The sequence below is a fragment of the Nasonia vitripennis genome (genome assembly GCF_009193385.2).
Source record: "Nasonia vitripennis strain AsymCx chromosome 3 unlocalized genomic scaffold, Nvit_psr_1.1 chr3_random0008, whole genome shotgun sequence".
Classification (NCBI taxonomy): domain Eukaryota; kingdom Metazoa; phylum Arthropoda; class Insecta; order Hymenoptera; family Pteromalidae; genus Nasonia; species Nasonia vitripennis.
In genome coordinates, this window is record NW_022279628.1 from 107,436 (window position 1) to 131,184 (window position 23,749).

General features: G+C 35.6%; 2 protein-coding genes across 4 annotated transcripts in view; one reads left to right on the plus strand and one right to left on the minus strand.

The window, feature by feature from the left end:
* Window positions 1-23,749, plus strand: part of LOC103315351 — a 59,359-nt gene that overhangs the window by 1,382 nt on the left and 34,228 nt on the right. For 2 of the 3 annotated variants that reach the window (XM_031927007.1, XM_031927006.1), the window contains exon 1: window positions 15,905-16,579. The exons of the other annotated variant lie outside the window; for it this stretch is intronic. In XM_031927007.1, the coding sequence (XP_031782867.1) occupies window positions 15,932-16,579 (648 nt within the window). In that variant the 5' untranslated portion in view covers window positions 15,905-15,931. Of the gene's footprint in view, window positions 1-15,904; window positions 16,580-23,749 lie in introns of those variants that run through there. 3 annotated transcript variants of the gene reach the window in all.
* Window positions 299-4,510, minus strand: LOC103316743. The gene is made up of 5 exons (XM_031927008.2): window positions 4,296-4,510; window positions 4,104-4,214; window positions 2,571-2,753; window positions 1,766-1,942; window positions 299-1,692 (listed from the first exon to the last, which is right to left on the minus strand). Exons 2-5 carry the CDS (start codon window positions 4,194-4,196, stop codon window positions 1,462-1,464), a joined length of 684 nt encoding a protein of 227 aa, XP_031782868.1. The 5' UTR covers window positions 4,197-4,214; window positions 4,296-4,510; the 3' UTR covers window positions 299-1,461.

The window sequence follows — 23,749 nt, forward strand, 5'->3', positions numbered from 1 at the left end:
TTCATGAATCAGTGCTTCAATCAATATTTTTTCAATTAATGAAAGAGTGACCATTGTTCCTTCTCCAAATACAACTAAGCGATTTTCATCAAATGCTCGTTGTCCAGTTCTACTCTTATACTTTTCCATCATATTGAGATACAATGTATTTACCTGAATACTACAATTAGTATGACTTACAAATTTGCTGTAACACTGCTTGCGAATTATGCAGCATATTCCTTAAAACGAAATTATAAGATTCAAAAGGGAATGCTGACCATGCCCAAAGTGCTCCAAAATCTTTAACTGCATCTGGTATGTGCAACATTAGGTGAAGATTATATTTCATAATCTGTTTTCCATACAACATTTCTGCTTTCGTAACAAAAAGTTTTATTGCAGACGTAGCTTTCAAAAAAGCACGTTCTTCAATGTTATCACTATTGAATACATTTACAGCATAAACAAATAAAGACCAATGTTTGTAAAAATTAGATGGAAGGATATCTTTTAATGTAGGCAATGAGTAGTATAGCAAAAAGTTCTTGTATTCAGATACTTTTCATTGCTTGAGATTTGCAGTAGATTGAGGAGTTCTTGTAACTTCAGATGGAAGTAGTATCTGTGTAAATTTATCATCAATAATAGGTGATTTAGTCCCAATATACCACGATTCATTATAATTTTTAGGATCTATCCAATTAGAAAGAAAGCGTTTTACTACTCCCAGTAAAACGGAATGCATATACTCAGGTGGGAAGGATCTTATAATATTAAAAACTGGAAGCAACATACAGAAACTCCTTTTGCTCCATTAATAGTATTCTCTTCTTGTTGAGCCTGTATTGCATCTCTGAAATGTTGATCTTCCGTTCTTTTTACACCTTCTCCTCCACTGTATACGCGGGCATAACTACCAACAGGAATATGCTCACCTGGATTTAGGCAGAATGTACAGCCGCATACGCCATTATACTGATGTAGGTTCTGGAGTGCGCATCTTTCAACAGAATTCACTGGGGCCAAAATTGTATGAACTTTCACTGTGACTGGTTCATCAGAATTAGGTGGTAAACATTGAAAACCATTCTCATGCAAATCTTTTAATTCGTCAACAAATGGTTTCATAAATAAATTCAAGCCCGGTTTTTCGTGACTTGAATTGGGCACATGAATACCTTAGAAGATTTAAACGTCTGTACTCCATCAGCATTCCATTGCAAAGATATATCATAATTAGAAATGATATTATTTTCTTTTAAAAATTTATATACTGCTCCACTAGTTACATCGCTCAGTGTTTCATTTGCGTGATTTCTGTTTAATTCATTAAAAAGTGGACTTGAAAATAAGTTAATTAATTGGGATTTCAACGGAATATGTAGAAAAAGTGTCCGTTACGTTTCAATGAATTGAGAAGAAATACTTTGTCACAAGACCTATATCTTGTGTGTGAAGCATTTCCAAATGTTAATAACTCTAAACAATCCGGACAGTAAAAAAACTCTTCAATTCAGATAATTTAGGATACCTTTTTAAAAATCTATACTTAGAGTAATTTAATTTTTCTGGAAGATGACAATTAATCAACTCTAAAAGATCTTCTAATGCTACATCTGAAAGGCTATGACGAACAACGTAGCTCATGATAAGTAAATCACTTTCCTCCTTTGTAAGTGAAACTCCTTCAAAAATAGGCTGCCTTACTTCCTATAATAAAAATATGATTATTATAAAAATTCAATGTTGAAATTATAATTTATTTATAAATAAATAAAACCACCTCATTTATTTGTACTTGTACAGCTTCATTATCATTATCAACATTCAAAATTACGTTTACTTCAGCATTGATGTCAGCATAATTGCTTTCTTCAACTTGCTCTTCTTCATTATCATCCTCTACATCATTGTCAATTACATCAGGACACATCTCATTTATTTCAGGGCCATTCAATATCTATTCATAAAATTAATATAGTTATAACTATATATAACTATATATATATATATATATATATATATATATATATATATATATATATATATATAATATATATATATATATATATATATATATATATATATATATATATATATATATATATATATATAATATATATATATATATATATATATTATATATATATATATATATATATATATATATATATATATATATATATTATATATATATATATATATATATTTCAACTTTTCCAAACTGTATTTTATTTGAACATTTTTTTTTGTATATACTACTCAGTATAATTTTTTAAATATTATTAAATAGTATTATTTTCGATACAGTGTGTGTGTAAAGTAAAAGTTTACGCATTTCACAAGTCTTTAAAGTTGCAATATACGCACCCATAATTATAAAAATATAAGATGATTCTCGAGTCGTGTGATAACTTCACACTTGTGTGAGAATTAACTTTTTAGTACGATCGAAAACTACTTTTAAATTAATTATTGTATATGCCAACTTATAAGCTTTAAAAAAACTTTGAACGTTAATTATATTTACAGCAAATTATACTTAATCCTGTTTTAATATAATATAGTAAATTTATAATTTTACAAACCTCATTTAAGTTTTCATTGAGTTCGCCATTTTCAACACTGATATTATCAACATTATCGGAATCATCATTACTACTAGCATTTAATTGGATTGTATCATCTATATCGCCAATATTCATTTCGATATTTTCAATAATCGGATCGACTTCTCTATTTACATTATTTCTTTCTTCTTCATCATCGACCTTATAGTTCATGAAATAAAAAATAAATAAATGTAAGGTGTATATATGTATATATTTAATTTAATGAGATTTATTAAATTGTATTATGCAAAAAAATCTATATATATATATATATATATATATATATATATATATATATATATAGAACGATACATTGTTAAGAGCATAATGCCATCGTCCTGTTTTATCGATCTACCGACCAAAGTTTGGAACAAGTTTTCAGTGACACCGTTGCTCGGAATTTTCCTGTTGGAAATCGTATTTAGTAGAGGGTTTCGTAAAGGCCGGACAAAAACTTTTACTTAATTTCTCGAGAAAAATTTAATTTATTGATGCAAAACAATTTTTGTAAACAAAGCCGTTATTATTGCGGTTACTAATAAGGTAATCAAATATAGAGTGTGTCTCCGCGGCCGATATCGCGTACGCGAAAAAAAATGTAGCGTACGCGAGAAAATTTTAGCGTACGCGAAAACTATAGACAATTTTCCGGAAAATGTTTCGCGCACGCTACTAATCAACCTTTCGCGTGCGCTAAATCTGTCGCGCACGCTAGAAAATCAACTTTTCGCGTACGCTAGAATAGTATATATTATACCACGGGAGCCGAAAATTGCAATTAAAGTTTGCATATTTTGAGGTTAGAGTGGTATAAAAGAACTTTTTTTTTTTTTTTTTTGAGCAATTCTTTCGCGTGCGCTAAAGTGCTCCAAATTTTCTTGTAAGAAGCGAACGGAGTACTTGTATGAGAGATGGAGCGAGAGATTTTCGCATACGCTAGAGTTTTTCTTGTTTTGGCAATTCTTTCGCGTACGCTAAAGTGCTCTACATTTCCTATATATAAAAGAAGCAACAGGAGTGACTTATGAAGGATGAATGGAACATCTCTATGTATAAGTACTCCGTTTGCTTCTTATAAGAAAATTTGGAGCACTTTAGCGTACGCGAAAGAATTGCTCTTAAAAATACTAACGTGCCCGAAAAGTTTATATCTAGCGTGCGCGAAATATCTAGCGTACGCGAAAGGTTGATTTTTCTAGCGTGCGCGACAGATTTTCCCGGAAAATTTGTTAGTTGATTTCGCACACGCTACAAAGTTTTCGCGCACGCTAAATTACATTTCGCGTACGCGATATCGGCCGCGGAGACACACTCTCAAATATATTTGCATTTAGCGCTAAATTAATTTTTTTGTGAAAAATATACATTACATAAATACAGTCGAGAGTCCACCCTTTATTATGAGGACCTCAGGATAACATTCTCATACGAATCAATAAAACAGAACGATGGCATGGTAAAAAGTTACAATTTATACATATATATATATATATATATATATACACTCACTCTCTGTTGTTCACGACTTTGTAAAGTTGAATGTGGAACAGGGATAATTGGATCCCTAAGGTAATTAAAGTAATTGCCTCTTTTATTGGCCATTTTTTATACACGCAAAATCTTAAATTAAAAAAAAAATTATTTTTTTTACAACTCATGTAAAGCACTAAATGATCAATAGTTTGTTTATTCTATCCTAACCTGTGCACTATGAATGCAGGATAACACAAACACGAGATACACTACAAGATTATTATACAAGTTCAGAATTATATATTATTTATATTTGTATCTACAGCTGATCGTATAAAATACACTCTGTATGATTATTCATTTATTCTTTTTGAATAATATTAGTCAAATTATAATATAGAAAATTAACAGTGACATATATACTGAATATACATTGACTACATGCTTGCGTAAATGATACGTAGTTTACATATGTCCATATTAATCATAGTATAATGTCATAGATTGACATTCAGATCATACATTTCAGTTACAGATCATCTCTGCTATAATTCTATATTCAAATATAAAATGCAGAATATTATGTATTAAATACAAAATTGGAAGCCCAAAATGACTTGTATTTCTCACGATATTTCATACAAAGTATGCATAGTGCTGTGTGAAAGCAATAATTTAATAAATCGACTACATTTGAATAACAGTTTCATATTTGGCGCGCGCAAATATATAACGCCTCCTGGCGGACTCTTTGGAACTAAACGGACTTGTTGATCTTGAACTTGACCTCTGGCGTGATAGATATGAGCATGAAGGCCGACAATGCATGTCAGATGAAAGAGTTAGCTGTTACAAGAAAGTTTCGGTATTATTATTAATAATGGAGTGTGATCCGCGATTGTTAGTTAAGAACAATGACTGTATTCTAGTAGAATTTTGCAACGAGAGTGACATATTAGCTGTAGGATATAATTGCTGGTTGAGTAGTACAAAAATGAAAGCTAAGCGACGACTATAGTACTGTATATTATTTTTTATAAATAATGAAATAATTTGTTAGTTACATCCATTTATATTAAGTTACATTATTTTTTATTAAATTTTAATACAACAAATTTTAATTTATGAATTACATATGAATAAATATTCCTATTAAATTTATCAATTAAAAAAAAACATTTTTTCATGTTATAATTTGTTTTCAATTAAAATATAATTTTGTAGGGAATCAGCTGCTATCTAACTGGTCCCCCTCGTCGATAAGAACAGCTGGTGTCTGTAATCAACATTTTCAAGATGAAGATTTCGTGGACGTTGGTAAAACCAGGTTGCGACGCAATCGAAATCCGATTCCTTGGAGGATGCAACAGCAGCAGAATCAGCATGTGCAACAAATACATCAGTAGCAGAACGTGCTCAATGAAGATCAGCAGCAGGATGCGCATCAACAACAGCAGCAGAATGTCAACCAGCAGGACCAACAGCAACAACAGCGTGTCGACCAGCAGGACCACCAGCAACAACAGGATGTCGAGCACCAGGACCAACAGCAACAACAGCAGCTGTCAGTCGACCAGCAGGACCAACAGCAACAACAGCAGCTATCAGTCGACCAGCAGGACCAATAGCAACAACAGCAGCTGTCAGTCGACCTTCAGGACCAACAGCAGCAGGATATCAACGATGAATAACAAATGGAGGTACATCATCCGGAACAACAGGTAAACTCATTCATTATTTTGCAGGAGCATGCAGCTGAAGGTGAACATGTCGATATAGGTGTAAATTCCAGCGAGGATGAGATTTTATTTAATCTGTCAATGGCTAAGTTCAGCTATCCTTCAGCTAAACAATCTTTTTGTACATTTAACGAGAAGGATACTGACCTTGACTATTTACATATTGATGATGATGTATATACGTCAAATACAGCATTTACAGAAGCAAAAACTTCACAAAGAAAAATAAAAGTTTATAGATGTTGTAAGTTGTATGCTCGTTCTAAACAGATATTAGTTGATTCTTTGACAATGAAAGTAAAGCGATTGCAGAAATCTGTAAAAGCTGAAAAAATGAAAAATCTTCGTTTGCGTAAGAAATTAAAAGTTAAATATATTATAACAAAAAGTTGCAATTGTATGAAGCAAAAACTCCTTACGCAAAAGATGAAAAAGATTTAGCGAAACAGATGTATTATTATTCCGCAGCGTGTTATACTCGTTTGCGAACAGCGGAATTACATTTACCTTCAGAATCTACGGGTAGAAATTGGGTTTCCGAATACGATGTTGTTCCGGGAGTAAATAAAATTATTTTTGAAAAACTTCGACAAAATTTGCAAAACATGCCAAAAGATAAACGAGTATGTGCACTAAAGTTTGACGAAATGTCTATAAAAGCGTATGAAGAATATTCCAAGAAGTACGACATAATCGAAGGCTTAGTTGATATGGGTAAAAACTTTAGAAGCAAGGCAATCGCTAGGCATGCACTATTGTTTTGTTTGGATAGTATCAATGCTAAGAATCCATGGCATCAAATGTTAGCTTTTGGATTCAATGAACATGGCGCGACAGCTGAGGAACTTCTGGAAATTCTTCAAATTCTTTTAATTGAATTAAAAAAAATTACTGCTGACGTTCGATTAATCGTTTGCGATCAAGGTAGCAGCAATCAAAAGTTGTTTAAACTTTTAAATGTCACACCAGATATGCCATACTTTTTTTTTGAGGATAAAAAATATTTTGCAACTTTTGATTGGCCTCACCTTATTAAAAGATTACTTTCTCAGTTAAGATCCCATGACAAAATTTTAATCAATGGCAATGTTATTATAATAGTTTTAAAGATTTGATCAAGACATGGGAACTTGACAGGAGTCATGGAACATCAAATTTATTAGGACATCTGAGTGAGAATCACTTCAATCCCAATCATTTTGATGCCATGAAAGTAAAATTAGCGTTTCAATTATTGAGCCAGCGAATGGCAAGTAGAATTAGGTTAGCGGGTGAAGATCCAAATGGATTAATGTCATCGGCGACTTGGACAGCTTCAGCTGATTTTGTTGAAAATCTTAATGCTGTAATAGATGCATGTAATTCTTTGTATTTATATTCAACAAATCCGCTGAAACGTCCATTGTCAGATAGGAATCCAGAGATTCAGCAGCGTCTTGAGAAATTTGTAGTTTGGTCAAAAGACTGGGTAGTGCCAAGTGGAAAAACCACCATGCTTTTCTGGAATCCCTTTGACTATAAACGCTTTGGGTTACTCTTTACACAGATTTAAAATCAGATTTTCCAGACTACGAGTTAGCAACGGGTCTTTGCAATCAAGATTCAGTAGAACATGATCATGCCAAATTACGCGGAAGAGGTGGATATAATTCTAATCCAACCTGTAGAATGTATCGTTTAGCAGTACGTCATATTGTGTCAACAGATTTTATTCGTAGCAGTAACAGAGGTAACGTCACACGTGAAGATTCGGGATCTTTAATGAACTCAAGTAGTGTAGATCTATCTATTGCAGAAAATGCAGAAGCTTTAACTAATGAGAATATTGATTTACTTGAATACGAGTCAAAGGAATTACAGGAAATTAATGAACTTATAACCGCTGCTGATACTATGGATATGTATATGAACGTAGATTCTACTGGAATGCCAGAAATATAGCCAAAAAATGTTTAAGTAAATTTCCTTGTGATGAATGCAAAAATGTTTTTATTAAAAGTGTCGATTCTTTAACAACTGATAATGAAAAATATATCCATTACAGAGAGTATTCGCATAATGAACCAGACACGCCAGATATATTGTACTTGACGAGACCAACCGAATTATTAACGAGTGTAGTAAATTGTCAATTAGAAGTTTTTAACATTTATCATGAAAGTGTATGGCACCAAAGAAAATTATTGTATCACTTACTAGAAATCGTTGAAACGTACACTCGTGAGAAATTCCCAAATTGGTTCGATCAAGACATTATTTGTTATGAACATAGATAACATGCATACTTACTAAAATATTTGCTAAAACTCGAGAGCATAATAACATTACAAAACAATCAAATAAGAAAGATATTATTAGTAAAAATCAAAAGTTAAAAAATATTAAAAATGTTTGAGTTTATATATTTATATACTGTTGATTTTCTTAGTCGATTGTTTCTGTAAATATTTGTGTTACATATAGATATTTATTTACCATTTACCATTTTATTACCATTTTCCTTCAAAGATAAAAAAGGTGATCTGACCACAGGCCTGGCATTATAATTATAATAAAATAACAATAAAAAAAACTTAAAACTCAATCTTATCCAATAATACGCATAATTAGAAGCCTCCATACTGCTACTTTTTTGTTAATATTTTAGCATCATATAAATTATTTTATATTTAATATTTTAAGTAGAAACATACATCTTTCAGCTTTCAACAATTGGATTTTATAAATTCTTTAATTATTTTTTGTTGACTCGATTAACTTATTTCTCACGTTTAAATTGTTCGGCAGTGAAATAAACGTTGAGATCGCTTCAATATAACAATTGTTATTACTAATTCTCTTTTTATTTATCGGTACTATAATACTTTTATTTCTGGTAATACTAGTTGAGTTGAGGTATATGGTTTTAAGGTCATTGCAGTATAGCTTTAGCTTCTAAGGTAAACAATTGTTCAAGATTAAGAGCGTTATTTTGCGTGACAAAATATATACATGTATATAATTATTTAAAAATAATTTGGAAATAACTACAACCAATCAAATAAGAAAATATTTGTAGTACATTAGAAATGTTAATGTTAAAAATTGTTCTATAGGCAAAAATAATCACAATACTGCATGAGACTATTTCGTATTATTATATGACATGGTGTAAATAGAATCCAAACATTATTGTGATTATTTTTGTATACTTCTTTGATTAAAATTGAAAAATAATTTTATGAATATAGATGATGAATTTATCTGAATAAGTATACATGTTCCTAACGGAACATATGCAACTTATATAAATAATTGCTGCAACTAAATGAAAGTTAAAAGGATATTTTTTTCGATGGGCGATGGGACCACGGTTATATTTTGAATTAATTTATGAAAAAATAATGTAATATTATTTAATTTAATCATGTCGTTGAATTATTTGATATTACTATTTTTTCTCATAAAATAATTCAAAGTATAATAAAAAAAAACCAACGCGCCTGAAACAGTACCTAAACGGTGGTGTGGAAAACTGTACATTTATCACTGAATGAATAAATATTAGTTTATCCTCCTAACATTTATTATCACAAATGCATTTATGAATATAAATATTTTTTTACAAATATTCATTTGAAATATAGAATGCGATCGATAACAAATAATTTGTATGTATAAATATTTATCAAAATGTATTATTATTTATATTTGTTGAAAAATATTTAATAATTTATTGTACAAGATATAACATACATATATAATGTACTGGTGGATTTGTCGACTTAATAATCGATTGTTGTCTTTATATTCTTTTTGTTGTTGTTTTGAAGAATCGCATATATATATATTTTTATATATATATGCATTATAAGAAAATTGAATTACCTTATAATAAATTATCATAAAAAGGATGCATGCATTTTACAATTTGTTACGTTACCTGAATTTGTAATGAATAATACACCCATTGTTGTGAAAAAAATTGAATTTTCTGATATACAGAGAGGAGTCGCAGCTGGAGATGGGCACAGAAAAGGTCATCTTCATAAATATAACCCGAAAAAATTAAGAAATCTTCGTTAGCAATGGCAAATGTTGTTAATGCGAAATAAATTAAGCTTAAGCTTAATAAACATAACTGAATTAAACCATCAAACCATCCTATCCTCTCGATAAACATATGCTATTTTTAATTGAATGACTCTAACAACGTTCGTGGCGGCGCGGTCAACGTCGTGGCTCAGTATTCTTGTGCACTCGAATCCAAGTCCGATACCTGGCAAATTTTTTTTCTTTCTTTTTCTTCTTGCTTATAAAATTTATATAATATGTACAAATAAGGAATATATATTATATTAAAGTACACCAGGGACCTGCAATATATAAGTACCAGAATTAATACAATTCTATAATTAATAATTAATTATTATTCAGAATTAATAAGTAAAACGATAAAATTTAATAAAATAACAATGCAATATGATATTTTGCTTCAGCAATCATTTTTTGATTTAGATAAGTATAGTATGTAGGGGGGCTGCAATGAATATAAGTACGATTGTTAACTTTTTCATAAAATTAAAGTCCTCAATTGTATGAATAAACATTAAATTATTTTTGGTTTTACATGTACTTACGAAACCGATATCATATGAACGAGATAATTAAAATGAATAAAATAATGAGATATTCGTTATTATTCCATATTATATATTTTTATAAGCAAGTAGAAAGTTAAAAAAAAATTTGCCGGGTCTCGGACTTGAACTCGAGTGCATAAGAATACGAAGCCACGACGTTGACCGCTCCGCTACGAACGTCGTTGGAGTCAATTAATCGAAAGTAGCATATGTTTATCGAGAGGGTGGGGTGGCTTGTTGGTTTGATTTATTTTTGTTTAAGCTTAAGCTTAACTTGTTCGTTTATGTTTAACCATAAGAAGTTTAAATAATTATAATTTTTAATTGTGGGCGGTAATGAGTTTGCATTCCTGTTGTTACTCAAACATTTTTATTAGTCTAATAATATGCCTTAATTATTAGTACCTAGCCGGAAACGATATTGTACGTATAAGATAATTAAAATAAATAAAATAATAAGATATTACTTATTATTACATACAATATCAATGTTATAATTAAGTAGAAAAAAGAAATAAAAATATGCCGGGCATCGGGCTTGAACTCGAGTGCATAAGAATACCGAGCCACGATGTTGACCGCGCCGCCACGAACGTCGTTGGAGTCAATTAATCGAAAGTAGCATATGTTTATCGAGAGGGTGGGGTGGCTTGTTAGTTTGATTTATTTTTGTTTAAGCTTAAGCTTAACTTGTTCCTTTCGTTTTAATCATGACTCCTTCGAATAATTACAATTTTTTTACATTCGTTTATTTCGTTTTTTTAACATTCTTATTAGCATAATAATATGCCTGAATAATCTTTACTCAGCCTGGTTTATTACCTAATCATTTTCAGCCTGATTTATTACCTAATTCTTTTCAACCCGTAATAATATATGAGGTCGAAATAAGACTTATATACACAAAAATGTAATTTGATAAATTTAATCGTTTGACGCAACCCACAACAATGTTAAATAATCATTTTAATCTTTTCCGAACATCGGGCAGTTTTTAAAGATTAATATAGGTGTACTTCAATCTTTTATAAAGTTTAAAATGTACGTTTTTAACTTTCCACTTACAGATTTTCAACTTTGGCTTTTAGAGTGTTTCATAATAAGAATAAAAATCATTAAACAATATCTATATTGAGGCTACATGTACTTTATTATACTTAATGTAAAATAATATTATGAATAAAAAAAAATCCCTGCACAAGATTTGAACCCTAGCTTTGCGCATTGTCGGCTCCCGAAAAGCTCTTCCCCTCATCTCTTTTTGAACAGCGCGCGAGCTCGGTGACCCAATCAGCGCGCGAGACTGCAGCTGGTGAGTGCGCAGACGCGAGAATGGGAGATTTTTGCTAGATGCGTATGTGGCGCCACGCGCTGGACAGCGTCGGCGCCAGCGTAAGCAGACGCTGCAGCCGAGGCCTGACTTCGACTAGCGGGGTACCGCCGGAGTCAGCCTCAAGATGTCGTTCGACCGACGCCACGCCGTGGCGAGCGGGGAGTACGCACCCGGTCGACATTCTGGGACTGGCCGCCAGACTCAGCACACGCTCAATTTTCTTCAGTATGAGTAGTTTAAATAAAGTCTTCAGAGTTGAGTAATAGTACATCGGAGTGTCAGTCTTTTCCTCCTGTACCCTCCTGTGCCCACGCGACTCGCGTTCGTTAGTGAAACAGTTAAATTCTAAACGTATAGTTCGAGTACACACCGCATGGTGGTGTCGTGATCGAATTCAGCACGCCTTTTTAACACGGCATCGGCAATCTCTCTACTAATTTCTGCTATTATAATTGATTGGAACTCTATCTTGAGCATAGATAACCCGGATTTTGCTATAGAATCATTAATAGAAATAATACAACACTGTATTGATAAAGCTACTATTACAAACAAAGCAAACAAAAACAAAAAGAAAGATTCTGTACCACGCAAAAACTGGATAACAAGTGCGATATTAATCTCTTGCAAAAGAAAAGAAAACTTGTATAATTTAATGAAGAGCAAACCAACGTGTCAAATTTTGAAACAGGACTATATTAATTATTCAAAAATATTAAATAAAGTCATCAAAGATGCTAAGGTAAAATACGATCGCGAAACCATAGAGCGAAACAGTGATAATCCAAAGAAACTGTGGAAAACAATTAAGGCTAAGTTAGGTAAATCAACTGTACAAAAAAGGAATAAATTGAATATATTTATGACAATAACGTAAAGCTTGAAAATAAAGCGGAAATAGCAAACACTTTGAATGAGTATTTCTGTACAATATGAGTAACATTAAGTAATCATATTGTCGTACCGGACGAAAATGAGGTAAAACTTCCAATCAGTAATAATCAATCAATGTTCATCAGACCTACGAATGCGATAGAGATACATGAAATAATACACTCCATGAAAAAAAAGCAGGTGGAGTGGATGATATAAGTGTAGCTACCCTTCAAACTATAGCAGATTACATTCTTTCACCATTGGAATACATCTATAACTTATGCATTGAGAAATCAGTATGGCCTTCAGCCCTCAAGAGGGCTGAAGTTATACCTATTTATAAAGCTGGGGTTAAGACTCTGATGTCTAACTACCGGCCGATATCCCTCATTTCAAACATTGCGAAAATCCTTGAAAGAATAATTTTTATTAGGCTCTACAATTTTATGGAAATACATAATATAATATCAGACAAACAATTTGGTTTTCGGAGATGTCGAAAGCATCATTATAAACGCAGATTCGACCCCCATAGATTAAATAAAAATGTTATTGACTATTCTATTTATTATATATTATTCTAATTTAATTCTTTATATGTTTTAGATGTGGCGTTAACTAAGAAAGAATCTGAGCAGCTAAAGTTTAAAGTGAAGAAAACCAATGATATATTGCAAAGTTTGCAATTGAAGTGTGCAGTATGTGAAAAAAGTATCGAAAGACAAAGTGCTTAAACTATTAAACAAAATATAGCATCGAGCACATCTGTTATGCCATTAAAGCAAAATGAAGATCAGCATAATCGATCAAGCCGAAGTAGTACTTACTCACCCCCAGTATTTTTACCAAACGTAAGAATTTTAATTATTGTTTTAAGTTATTTATAAAAATTAAAAATTATTGTTATTAAAAAGCAAATATTTTTATAGATTGAAAACTTATTTCAACATGACGACGAAAATACAGAAGACAACTCAAAATCTGGAGAGTCATTGCATGGCATCACAGAAAAATTGGAAGTTTTGAAAAAAGCAGATACGACAACGGAACCATGATTTAATTGGAACCCCAGGGACGCCAAGAAGACAAGATCGTGATTTGGTTAAAACAACAACAACGCCGAGACAGCAAGATCATCATTTATAGTACCAAATGAGAACAATACAGCAGCTAACAATAATTCTGCTGACGAATTTTCAAATGATAAATCATCGGTGACACTGAAAGATAATACGGAAACTGAGCGACAGCGAAACGACGACTCAAAAAGTACAAAAACGTGCTGAGAAAATTGACGATTTGCAATAATAAGAAATCTGTCAGCGATTGGCACAAAAAGAAACGAGTTCTCGTACAGCACGGTGGTGCTTTTTTGCCGCTTCTACTCGCACCTATTATCGGGGCTCTTGTCTCGAAGTTATTTAATTCAAAGTCAGCAGCAGCACCAGCGGAAGACTAAAATGGATCGTGCGAGAAAAATGATTATCGTGCCCGAAGAGATGTTTTCGCGCATGCAAAACGTTCAGCCAGCAGCAGCACCGCGAGTAGTAAACGAGTCATGTGAAAACTCTGTTCAAACGTGTGGCAACAATCTCTCGAGACTCGATTCCGAGATGCACACAATTCTACATTCGAATAAATTTACAGCGTGAAAAATGTCAAAACTATTTACAAGTACTGCGGCGATATCTGTTTTTCAAAGATTCCGAACGTCACGCTGAACACGATTACGAGCGCGACGTCGACGAAATAGAGGCCACATCGGCACCAATGACTGAAGAAATAATACTCGACAGCGTGCCCAAGAGTTACGCTCAAAAAACGCTCCTTCTGCTGAATCACTGGAAAACCGTTGCCGGCGATCATCTGAAGTGGGATAGCACTGGCAGAGTTAGTATAGCGGGCCGGCCCATACAAGATTCCAACATTATAGAACTGATTAGCGACGTTGTCGCACGCAGGAAAAAAACACTGGATCAGTCGGAAGTGCCCATCGGCCGTTTACCTTTCGTCAAATTCATCAAGACAGTCGACACGCCGATAAAGCTGATTGGAAACCCGGAAATAGTGAAAATTGGTAAAAATTTGACAGAGCCGAATAATACAGCGAAACGATGACTGCCTAGTAAAGAGAGTATCGACGCGTTGATGGAAATACACAACTCTAGCAGCACCAGCAGCAGCAGCGAATCCCCGGCAACGCCTGCTTTGACGAGAAATCGAGCAAAGAACAAGTGGCTACATCTCGCAAACTTTTAAGCATGGCGTCGTCGTCATCGTACGAGCAGCAATACTACGATGTCTCGCACGAGGCTGGTTACGCGGGTGCGCGCAATCTCGTGCGTGTAAATCGAAAAGGCAAATTATTTAGCGCGGCTTACACCGTTAAGCGTAAATTTCCGCGATTAAGTTACAACGTGCGCAACATTGACGACGTATGGGAGTGCGATTTGCTTCAATTAACCACGATCAATGAGCACAACGACGGATACTGTTACCTACTCGTAGTGGTGGACGTATTGAGTAAACACGCGTGGATGGAGCCTCTACGCCAGCAACGGTCGCGTCCCGATACTCTTACAATCCGACAAGGGTAAGGAGTTTGTAGGCTCGACGTTTCAGGAATTTTTGAAAAAACGCGACATCAAATTCCGTACAGCTCGAAACCCCGATACCAAGCGGCTGTGGTGGAAAGACTAAACCGTACTATACGCGAACGAATGTGGCGATACTTTTCTCACAATAACACGCAACGTTACATAGACGTGGTGCAGAAAATCATCGAGGCTTACAATCATACGCAACACAGCGGTACAAAGATGCGCCCCTGTGACGTGAGCATCTACAATGCTGCGAAAGCGCGCAAAAATTTAGCGAAACGAGCTCGTCTGCAATCGACTTACAAGAATCGCGAAAAGATGGCGTCAGGTGTAATCAATAAATACAAGCCCGGATCTTACGTACGCATTAGTCGCACGAAAAATACTTTCGAGAAGGGATACAAAAAAAACTTTAGCGAGGAAGTTTTCAAGATTAAGCGCATATCCAACAGACAGCAGTTACCAGCGTTTATCTTGGAAAATTTGAACAGCGAGGAGATTGACGGCTTTTTCTATCTCGAGGAGCTTGCTCACGTTGGCACGAAACGCATGTCGGACGCTGCTGAGCAATTCAAAATAGAACACGTAATTCGTACAAAGGGTCGTGGCTCGAAGAAGCAGCTACTCGTCAAGTGGGCTATCCGGACAAATTCAACTCGTGGATCAAAGCCTCTGAAGTACAAAAAATTTTAAAATGGACCAGAACGATTTTTACCTAGTTCTGCCTAGCAACAGCAGTACGACGTACTACAACGAAAACGCCACCAGCTGCTTTACAACGCAGCTCTCGCGCGAGCTCAGACTCGGCGGGAATTGGTCCGTTGCGCTCGTCGAAATTCACGTGCCGAGTACTGTCACGCACATTCAAGAATCGGATGCCTTTTACACGTTTAAACAATCGGAAAAGGCAGAGCAGGAAACGCATTTTTTTCCGCACGGCATTTACGACAAGATCGAGCAACTAGCCAACGAAATAAATAAATCAGTCGCCTTTCACAATCACCTGCGTCTCGAAGTTGCACCCATTCAACAGGGCTACTACATGCTACAGCGCAAGTGTGCCTGCAAGGATCAGCATCAGACAACCTTTAACGAAAAAATTTGCGGTATTTTCGGTTTCGAAGATTACGAGACTCGGCGAAAAAACGGCACCTTTGTCATATCGTCAATGGGCAGTGTAGTCGTGCTAGGAAACAGACCAGCATCGCTTTCCCGAGCTATTCCCGATCAGCTCTACGTGTACACGGATGTATGCGAGCCACACACTATAGGCGACACTCAAGCTGCTCTACTGCGTATAGTTTCCGTGGATAGTGCAAAGTACAAATTCGGCAGTAATATCGTGAGACATTTTGCACCTGCTCATTATATTCCAATTTTACATCACAGTTTTCGCTCGATTGTCATAGATATAAGGGATCAGCACGAAGTGCGAATACCATTCGAATATGGAACGCTGACGGTTACGCTTCACTTTAAACGTAATCGCTAGAGAGAGAGAGAGAGAGAGAGAGAGAGAGAGAGAGAGAGAGAGAGAGAGAGAGAGAGAGAGAGAGAGAGAGAGAGAGAGAGAGAGGAGAGAGAGAGAGAGAGAGAGAGAGAGAGAGAGAGAGAGAGAGAGAGAGAGAGAGAGAGAGAGAGAGAGAGAGAGAGAGAGAGAAGAGAGAGAGAGAGAGAGAGAGAGAGAGAGAGAGAGAGAGAGAGAGAGAGAGAGAGAGAGAGAGAGAGAGAGGAGAGAGAGAGAGAGAGAGAGAGAGAGAGAGAGAGAGAGAGAGAGGAGAGAGAGAGAGAGAGAGAGAGAGAGAGAGAGAGAGAGAGAGAGAGAGAGAGAGAGAGAGAGAGAGAGAGAGAGAGAGAGAGAGAGAGAGAGAGAGAGATTAGATTAGATTAGATTGGATTAGATTAATTAATTTTTATTTGCGTACATTATGTTGTACGATTCAATATGTACAGCAGAGTAGTAAAAGTATAAAAATAATAAGTTTGAGGTATCTGTTTTAGTAGGTGTGTAGTGTGAAAGTATGCTGAGGTGAAGATGGGTTAAGCGAGAGTGAGCAAGTGTGTGCGTGTGCGTGATTGTGTACACGATTATTATGTGTTTATGCGTTTTCGAGTTCGAAAAAGTAATTTTTAGCTAGTTTCTTGAATACTACGATGGATGTAGTGTTACGGAGGTACAGCAGTGTTAAAAATTTTTCGTAAGAAACAAGCAGTGAAATACTTACTACGAAATGCGGTAGCTGCAGTGGTAAGCCACTGCAGCTCCCGCCTGTATGGGGAGATGTGCTCATCTCTCCTTACACCATAGATTTACCGAATCCCCGTGTTCACGAGCCTCTGTAGTTTTAAGTCGAATTCCTGCGTCAGGTCACAGTATACAAGAGAACAGTAGTCTATAAGGGGAAACAGGAGCGCTTGCACTAAGTGCTTGCGTAATCTGAGATTGGTACTTTTTCTGAAAAAGTAAAGCCTGTACATTAGCGAGTGAGCACGCTTACACACTTGTGTAACGTGAATTTAGAGTCAAGCAACAATCCCAGATTACGCACAGAAGATTCAAAGCTGACCTGGGCACCCCCGATATTAATGAAAGTGTTAGCTGTTGAGGGAAGTAGATATATGTAGTAGGGGGAGCCCAGGACAATTGCTTTGGTTTTGTTAACATTGAGTTTTAGCCTGATTTGTGCAGCCCAGCCCATTATCCTCTCGGCATTAGCACTCATCCTGTTTGATAAAGAATCGAGCTCCTCAAGGTGGCATTGACTGTAAATTTGCAAGTCATCCGCATAGATGAGATGGGAAACATCGGTATCAAGACAGAAACCGATGTTGTTGATATACAATGCGAACAGCAAGGGACCCAGAACGGACCCCTGCGGGACGCCGATGTTAAGACGCCGAGGGGAGGAACGTTCGCTATTGTCACCAACGACGGCCTGCTCTCTCCCACTGAGGTAGGAGGCAAACCAGCGGATGACCTGCTTTGAGAAGCCGAAGGTGGATAGCTTTCTCAGGAGCCTGACGTGACACACAGTGTCAAACGCCTTGCTAAAGTCAAAGAGAAGGAAAAGTGTTACTTTCTTTTTGTTTATCCCGGCCCTGGCATCATCAGTTAGCTTAATTAGGCCAGACTGAGTGCTGTGACCAGTGCGGAAGCCTGTTTGAAGATTATCTAGTAGGAGCCTTGATTCAAGGTATTCTGAGACTTGCCTGTGCACCAGCCACTCCAGGGCCTTGGATAGAAAGCAGAGAAGTGAAATCGGACGGTAGTCAGTCACGGCTGTTGGTGAACTGACTTTGTTGAGTGCGCGCACAAGTGACAATTTCCAGGCAGATGGGAAGCAGGGTTCGTTCATGGACAAGTTGAAAATATGACTTAGTAAGGGAGCGAGAATCGGCAATGCTTTTGAAATAACAACCTGTGGGATGCCGTTACTTCCCCTGGCCTGGGTGTCAAAGTGCGAAACCGCAGCCAACACGTCCGATTCCGTTATAGTGCTGAACTCGAAGTATTCCAGGAGGTCAAGATTTTCCAGGGTGAGAAGATAATCCTCAACGGCATGGGCCAACGGATCGTTGGAGATCGCGCTGAAATACCTGTTGAGTTCATCTGTGGTAAATCGGGATGGTAATGGGGCCTTAGTGGCAGAAATTCCAAGTTTCTCCAGCTCTCTCCAGATCTCGGCAACGTCGGTCAAGGTAGATAGGCGTGAATAATAATAATTCAGCCTGGCTTCCTCGACTTGTTTGTGAGCATAGTCTCTAGCTAGTCTGTAAATGCGGAGATCCGAATCGAGCCTAGAGTCCCTGAAACGCCTGTAAAGTCTATCCCTCTCGGATACAAGGTCACGAAGAGAAATGATGTATAAGCAGAGCTCTCAACTGTACTCACCAGAGAGAGAGAGAGAGAGAGAGAGAGAGAGAGAGAGAGAGAGAGAGAGAGAGAGAGAGAGAGAGAGAGAGAGAGAAAGATCAACGCTATGTTACGATGAGTCACTACATGCGCTACTACGGCGAGCAAGTAGGCGGTGGAGGAGTGAGACACGTCTATTCCGGTTCAACGTACCAGCGCGGACGAGGTGTAGGTGCGTGGCTCGGAGGTTTATTTCGCAAAATTCGTCCATACAGATGGAGAGATATCACTATCCCGAAAGATTTAAGCAGTGTTAAAAATTTGTGCCAATGGATCGCCAGCCAAGTATGTGACACTCGACACACACAGCTGGGAAGTGATCAAAGATCAGATGGAGGCTATGGATGCATATCTGAATCACTCCTTCACGTTCTACCAGGATTTTGGAAATCCTAGCAAGATCCTCCTTCCAAATCACGATGTCACATTCACAAACAGCTTCGGAGCAAGGGCGATCGGCATCGACGAGAGGCCAACACCAACATCAGCACCTACAGCAGAATTGACAACCCACAACGGTCAGCAGTTCGTCAGCAGTGTCGGCGGCGGCGGCGGCCATGACGAGGAAACACAACAGCATCCACCTGCACAGCCTGCGTGCAAGAAGCAGAAAAAGTACGAGAGTCCGCCTAGTATAATTATGCATCAACAAACGTTCGCTGGCTTATGTCAGGTAAAAGAGTGCATCGATTTGCGTTTTAAACAGCTCGAGGAGCTATCGGGATTAGTTAATCGCATCGTGGACTCAATTTTAGATTATATAAAAGACGCTTTGAAAAGAGAAGAGGCTGAACTGTGTCGTGAAATTCTTAAAACTGTAAACTCGTTCAAACAGTATTACGCCCTTCATAAATATAAAATCGACGAAATTGTTAAGACAAACTTAAATTTCGCCACTGTAAGCGTCGACGTTTTAGATGTAGTTTTAACAGAAATCTATGCGTTTGGCTTAGCCAGAATCGCAAAAGATGTGTACGACGTTATGTTTCCGCTATAACTTTTTTTATTCATCTCCTATCGTTAGTTTCTAAGCTGTAAATATGCTTTATTGTTCTACGCACACACACGCGCGCGCGTATATATATCATGTATTCAATTTTTACTGTTTTATTAAATAGATATAAGAGTGTATCAAACAAAAATTTCTCTATTTTAATGTGTACAAATCCCATCAACAAACCCCAAAGCTGAAATTTAGAGTAGGCTTTGCGGCACCGTATAGTAGGAAATCATACAGGTTACATATTATTACAGCACAGAAAGAATGAGAGCCGGCGCTAGGGCAATAAAAGCCAAACAGCAGGTATACGCAAGCGACAGGTAGACGTCGGCTTTGGCGGACGCGCGCGAGTATGACGTAGAGAGGGGAGAGAGAGAGAGTCGCGCTCGGGTCTGCTTGAGTAAAAGGGGGAGGGCTGGCATCGTATGCGTGATATAGCTTTTATTTAAAAATTATTTATAATTATTTATAAATAAACAAATAAAAGTCACCCATCGATGACAGACTGTTTATGACAGTAGCGGTCGTAAATCATGTTTATATTAACCTTATGGCATCGTATGCGTGATATAGCTTTTGTTTAAAAATTATTTATAATTATTTATAAATAAACAAACAAAAGTCACCCATCGATGACAGACTGTTTATGACAGTAGCGGTCGTAAATCATGTTTATTAACCTTATCAGCTACTGTTGATATAAACATGGGCTTCTGTTTACATAAACAACTGGCGCCAGCCACGTCACCCTAGGCTACGCCCAGTCTCTCCATACCAGCCCATATACTACTTACGTTTGCGAAGTGTATGTGCCTGAGTGGGTATGACTGCTTTAGCACATCTGAGTGAAAAGATCAGTATGCTAAAGCAACAGTAGACAGATTTACTCTGCAGAAGAAAAGTTAATTGAATGTCACTAATTAATTGATTATCTTGCTCAGATGTGCTAAAGCAATCATACCCACTGAGGCACACTCTTCGCAAATTTACTCTAGAAAAATTGTTAAACGTTGAATCGGAACAAAGTCATTCAGCGCTTGCGAAACGAAAACATAAAAATATTATTTATTTATTTACAGAGATAAGTTATTGATAGAACGAGTGCGCAGAGCCCAGAAATAATAATACAGACTTGTAGAAGAAAAATACAAACGACGAAGCGCAACTCTTTATTGGAACTCTGATATTAGCGATACAAAAATAAGATTAGATTCTATACAGTCTCCAGAGCCTGTCTACAATGAGTTCCGTTGGTTTTTTATTATAGAATACGGACACTACCGTCAATATTTTTCACAGGAATTCACGCATGTTTACATGTGTTCCTAACCAACCTAACCATCATAAAACAAAAGGCTATTCATTAGATAAGTCGCTGGCGCAATTTTCGAGAAAACGATTTTTACATTTTAGCTCTTTACTTGAAAACCGCTCGACGAAATCATTTGAAATTTGAGCAGCAGATAGCTTTTTGATGGCAAATCACCAAATCAAATTTTGAAGCATTTGACTACATTGTTTTAGAGATATAAGGAATCAAAAAATTTTTGAAAAAAAATTAAAACTTCAAAATCTTACGAAACATAGGGGTTTAAAAGCTGTGCAATGAACTTAGCCAAAACACATAAAATATTAACTTTTTCCCAAAATCTTAAGTGCAATAAGGCCTTTTTACGTCCGTAATCGAGGCACAAAAAAACTCATTTTTTCAGTTTTTGATTTATTACTGAAAAAATAACTCAAATGCCTTGTAATTTTAATTAGATATATTTTGACACGTTTCGCGAAGTTATGATGTTTAGTTTCAGAGATATAAATTTAAAAAAAAATCATCTTTTTCATTTTATCTGCCGAACAAAGCGGTCGATCCCGAGGACCAAACGATGAAAAGTATGCAATTTTATTCTCTTTCAAATGCATTATATCTGAATTATTTGTAACAATGGGATGATTGAAAAAATCGCAAAATAGTGTTTTTCAAAAATCAAAAATGTCCACAAAAAAATAGTGGAGACATTGAAGAAATTGGAGAAATTGACGGAGTAGTTCCAAAAATATTACGGTATACATACACACACATATATATCCACACAAACGCACACACACATCCATACGGGCATTTTCTAAAAACACTTGATTTGAACTTCTAACACACCAAAAAGTATTTTCTAGAAGTTTTGACGAAACTCAAAATTTTACTATTACAAAGCCTCCTCTAGGAGGAAGTAATATTTTCATCAAATATTCATTCAAGATCTTACGCAAGATCGTATAGAAGATCTTGCATAAGAGATTACGTAATATCTTTCCCAAGATCTTACATAAGATCTTATGCAAGATCTTACCACTATGATCAATACAAATCTTTTAATTTATAATTTATTCAAGATTTTATGTAAGTTTTTATAAAAGACCTTATGTAACACTTAAAGAGATATCTTTTTATTCATCATTTACTCAAGATTGTATGCAAGATCTTGTATAAGATCCTATGTATATCTTGAGTAAGTAATCAATAAAACGGTATTTCTTTAAGTGTTATATCAGATATTAGATAAGAACTTACATAAGATCTTGATTTAATTATTAATAAAAAGATTTCTTTTGATCATGGTGGTAAGATCTTGCATAAGATCTTATGTAAGAAATTGGGAAAGATATTACGTAATGTTTTATGCAAGATCTTTTATACTATCTTGCACAATTACTACTCTCTCTACAAATAATTGTACTATCGACCGTGGATCTTCACCGGTCTCAACTACAACATATGACTCCTTCTTCAATGACATCAGGAGAAGACATGGACATGACGCACACCAACAACTAAAAAGATGGGCAACACTGCAACGAGATCTCACAAAAGCCAGATCACAATGACAGTTTCTACTGCGCTGCAGAACCTACGACATACTACCAGCACACATCATGAACATCTCAAGTAACGTAAAACATGTCAACTTTCACAGTGACTCGTGAAAGAAAAAATTCAACAAACTCATTCAAAACTTAAAAATCAAAATCTTAAACACAGAAATAGTAGACATCTGCATACACATCAAATTTCTAGAATCTGAATCCGATAGATTACACAATGATTTAATCGAATTAATCCGGCAAAACACATTGACAAAAATTACCGATATTCAGGATTCAAACAATATCCGGTATCGTGAGAAATTAAACAATAAACACAACAAGAAATTCAACAACACAACCACAGATATTGTTACCGACTCGAACTGTGAAAAATGGTTTAAAAATCTCACAGACACCGACATTCCTAATAACGTCAAATTCATAACATCGTTAGGAAGAAAATTCAACCCGAAAAGTGAAGTTAAAGATACACAAACTATCAAATGTATCTAAAACTTAGAAAACATACGAGAATAGAAGATAAAATTTTTGAAAATAAACTAATAGAAACAAAAAACTTCATCAAAAACAACAGAAACATTTTGTTCATTTTAGCTGACAAAGGCAACGTGACCGTAGCGATAAAAAAAACAGACTACATTGAGAAAATGGTAAAACTATTGTCCGATACAGAAACATACACAGAAATACCAAAAAATCCACTTAAAAAACTTTAAACA

Excerpts from the sequence above, each read along its gene's own strand:
- LOC103316743 (XM_031927008.2), bottom strand. The coding sequence starts at position 4,196 with ATGGCCAATAAAAGAGGCAATTACTTTAATTACCTTAGGGATCCAATT. Across the intron at positions 2,754-4,103 it reads AAAGTCGTGAACAACAGAGA|GTCGATGATGAAGAAGAAAG; the intron begins GTGAGTGTATAT and ends ATGAACTATAAG. Across the intron at positions 1,943-2,570 it reads TCAATGAAAACTTAAATGAG|ATATTGAATGGCCCTGAAAT; the intron begins GTTTGTAAAATT and ends TTTTATGAATAG.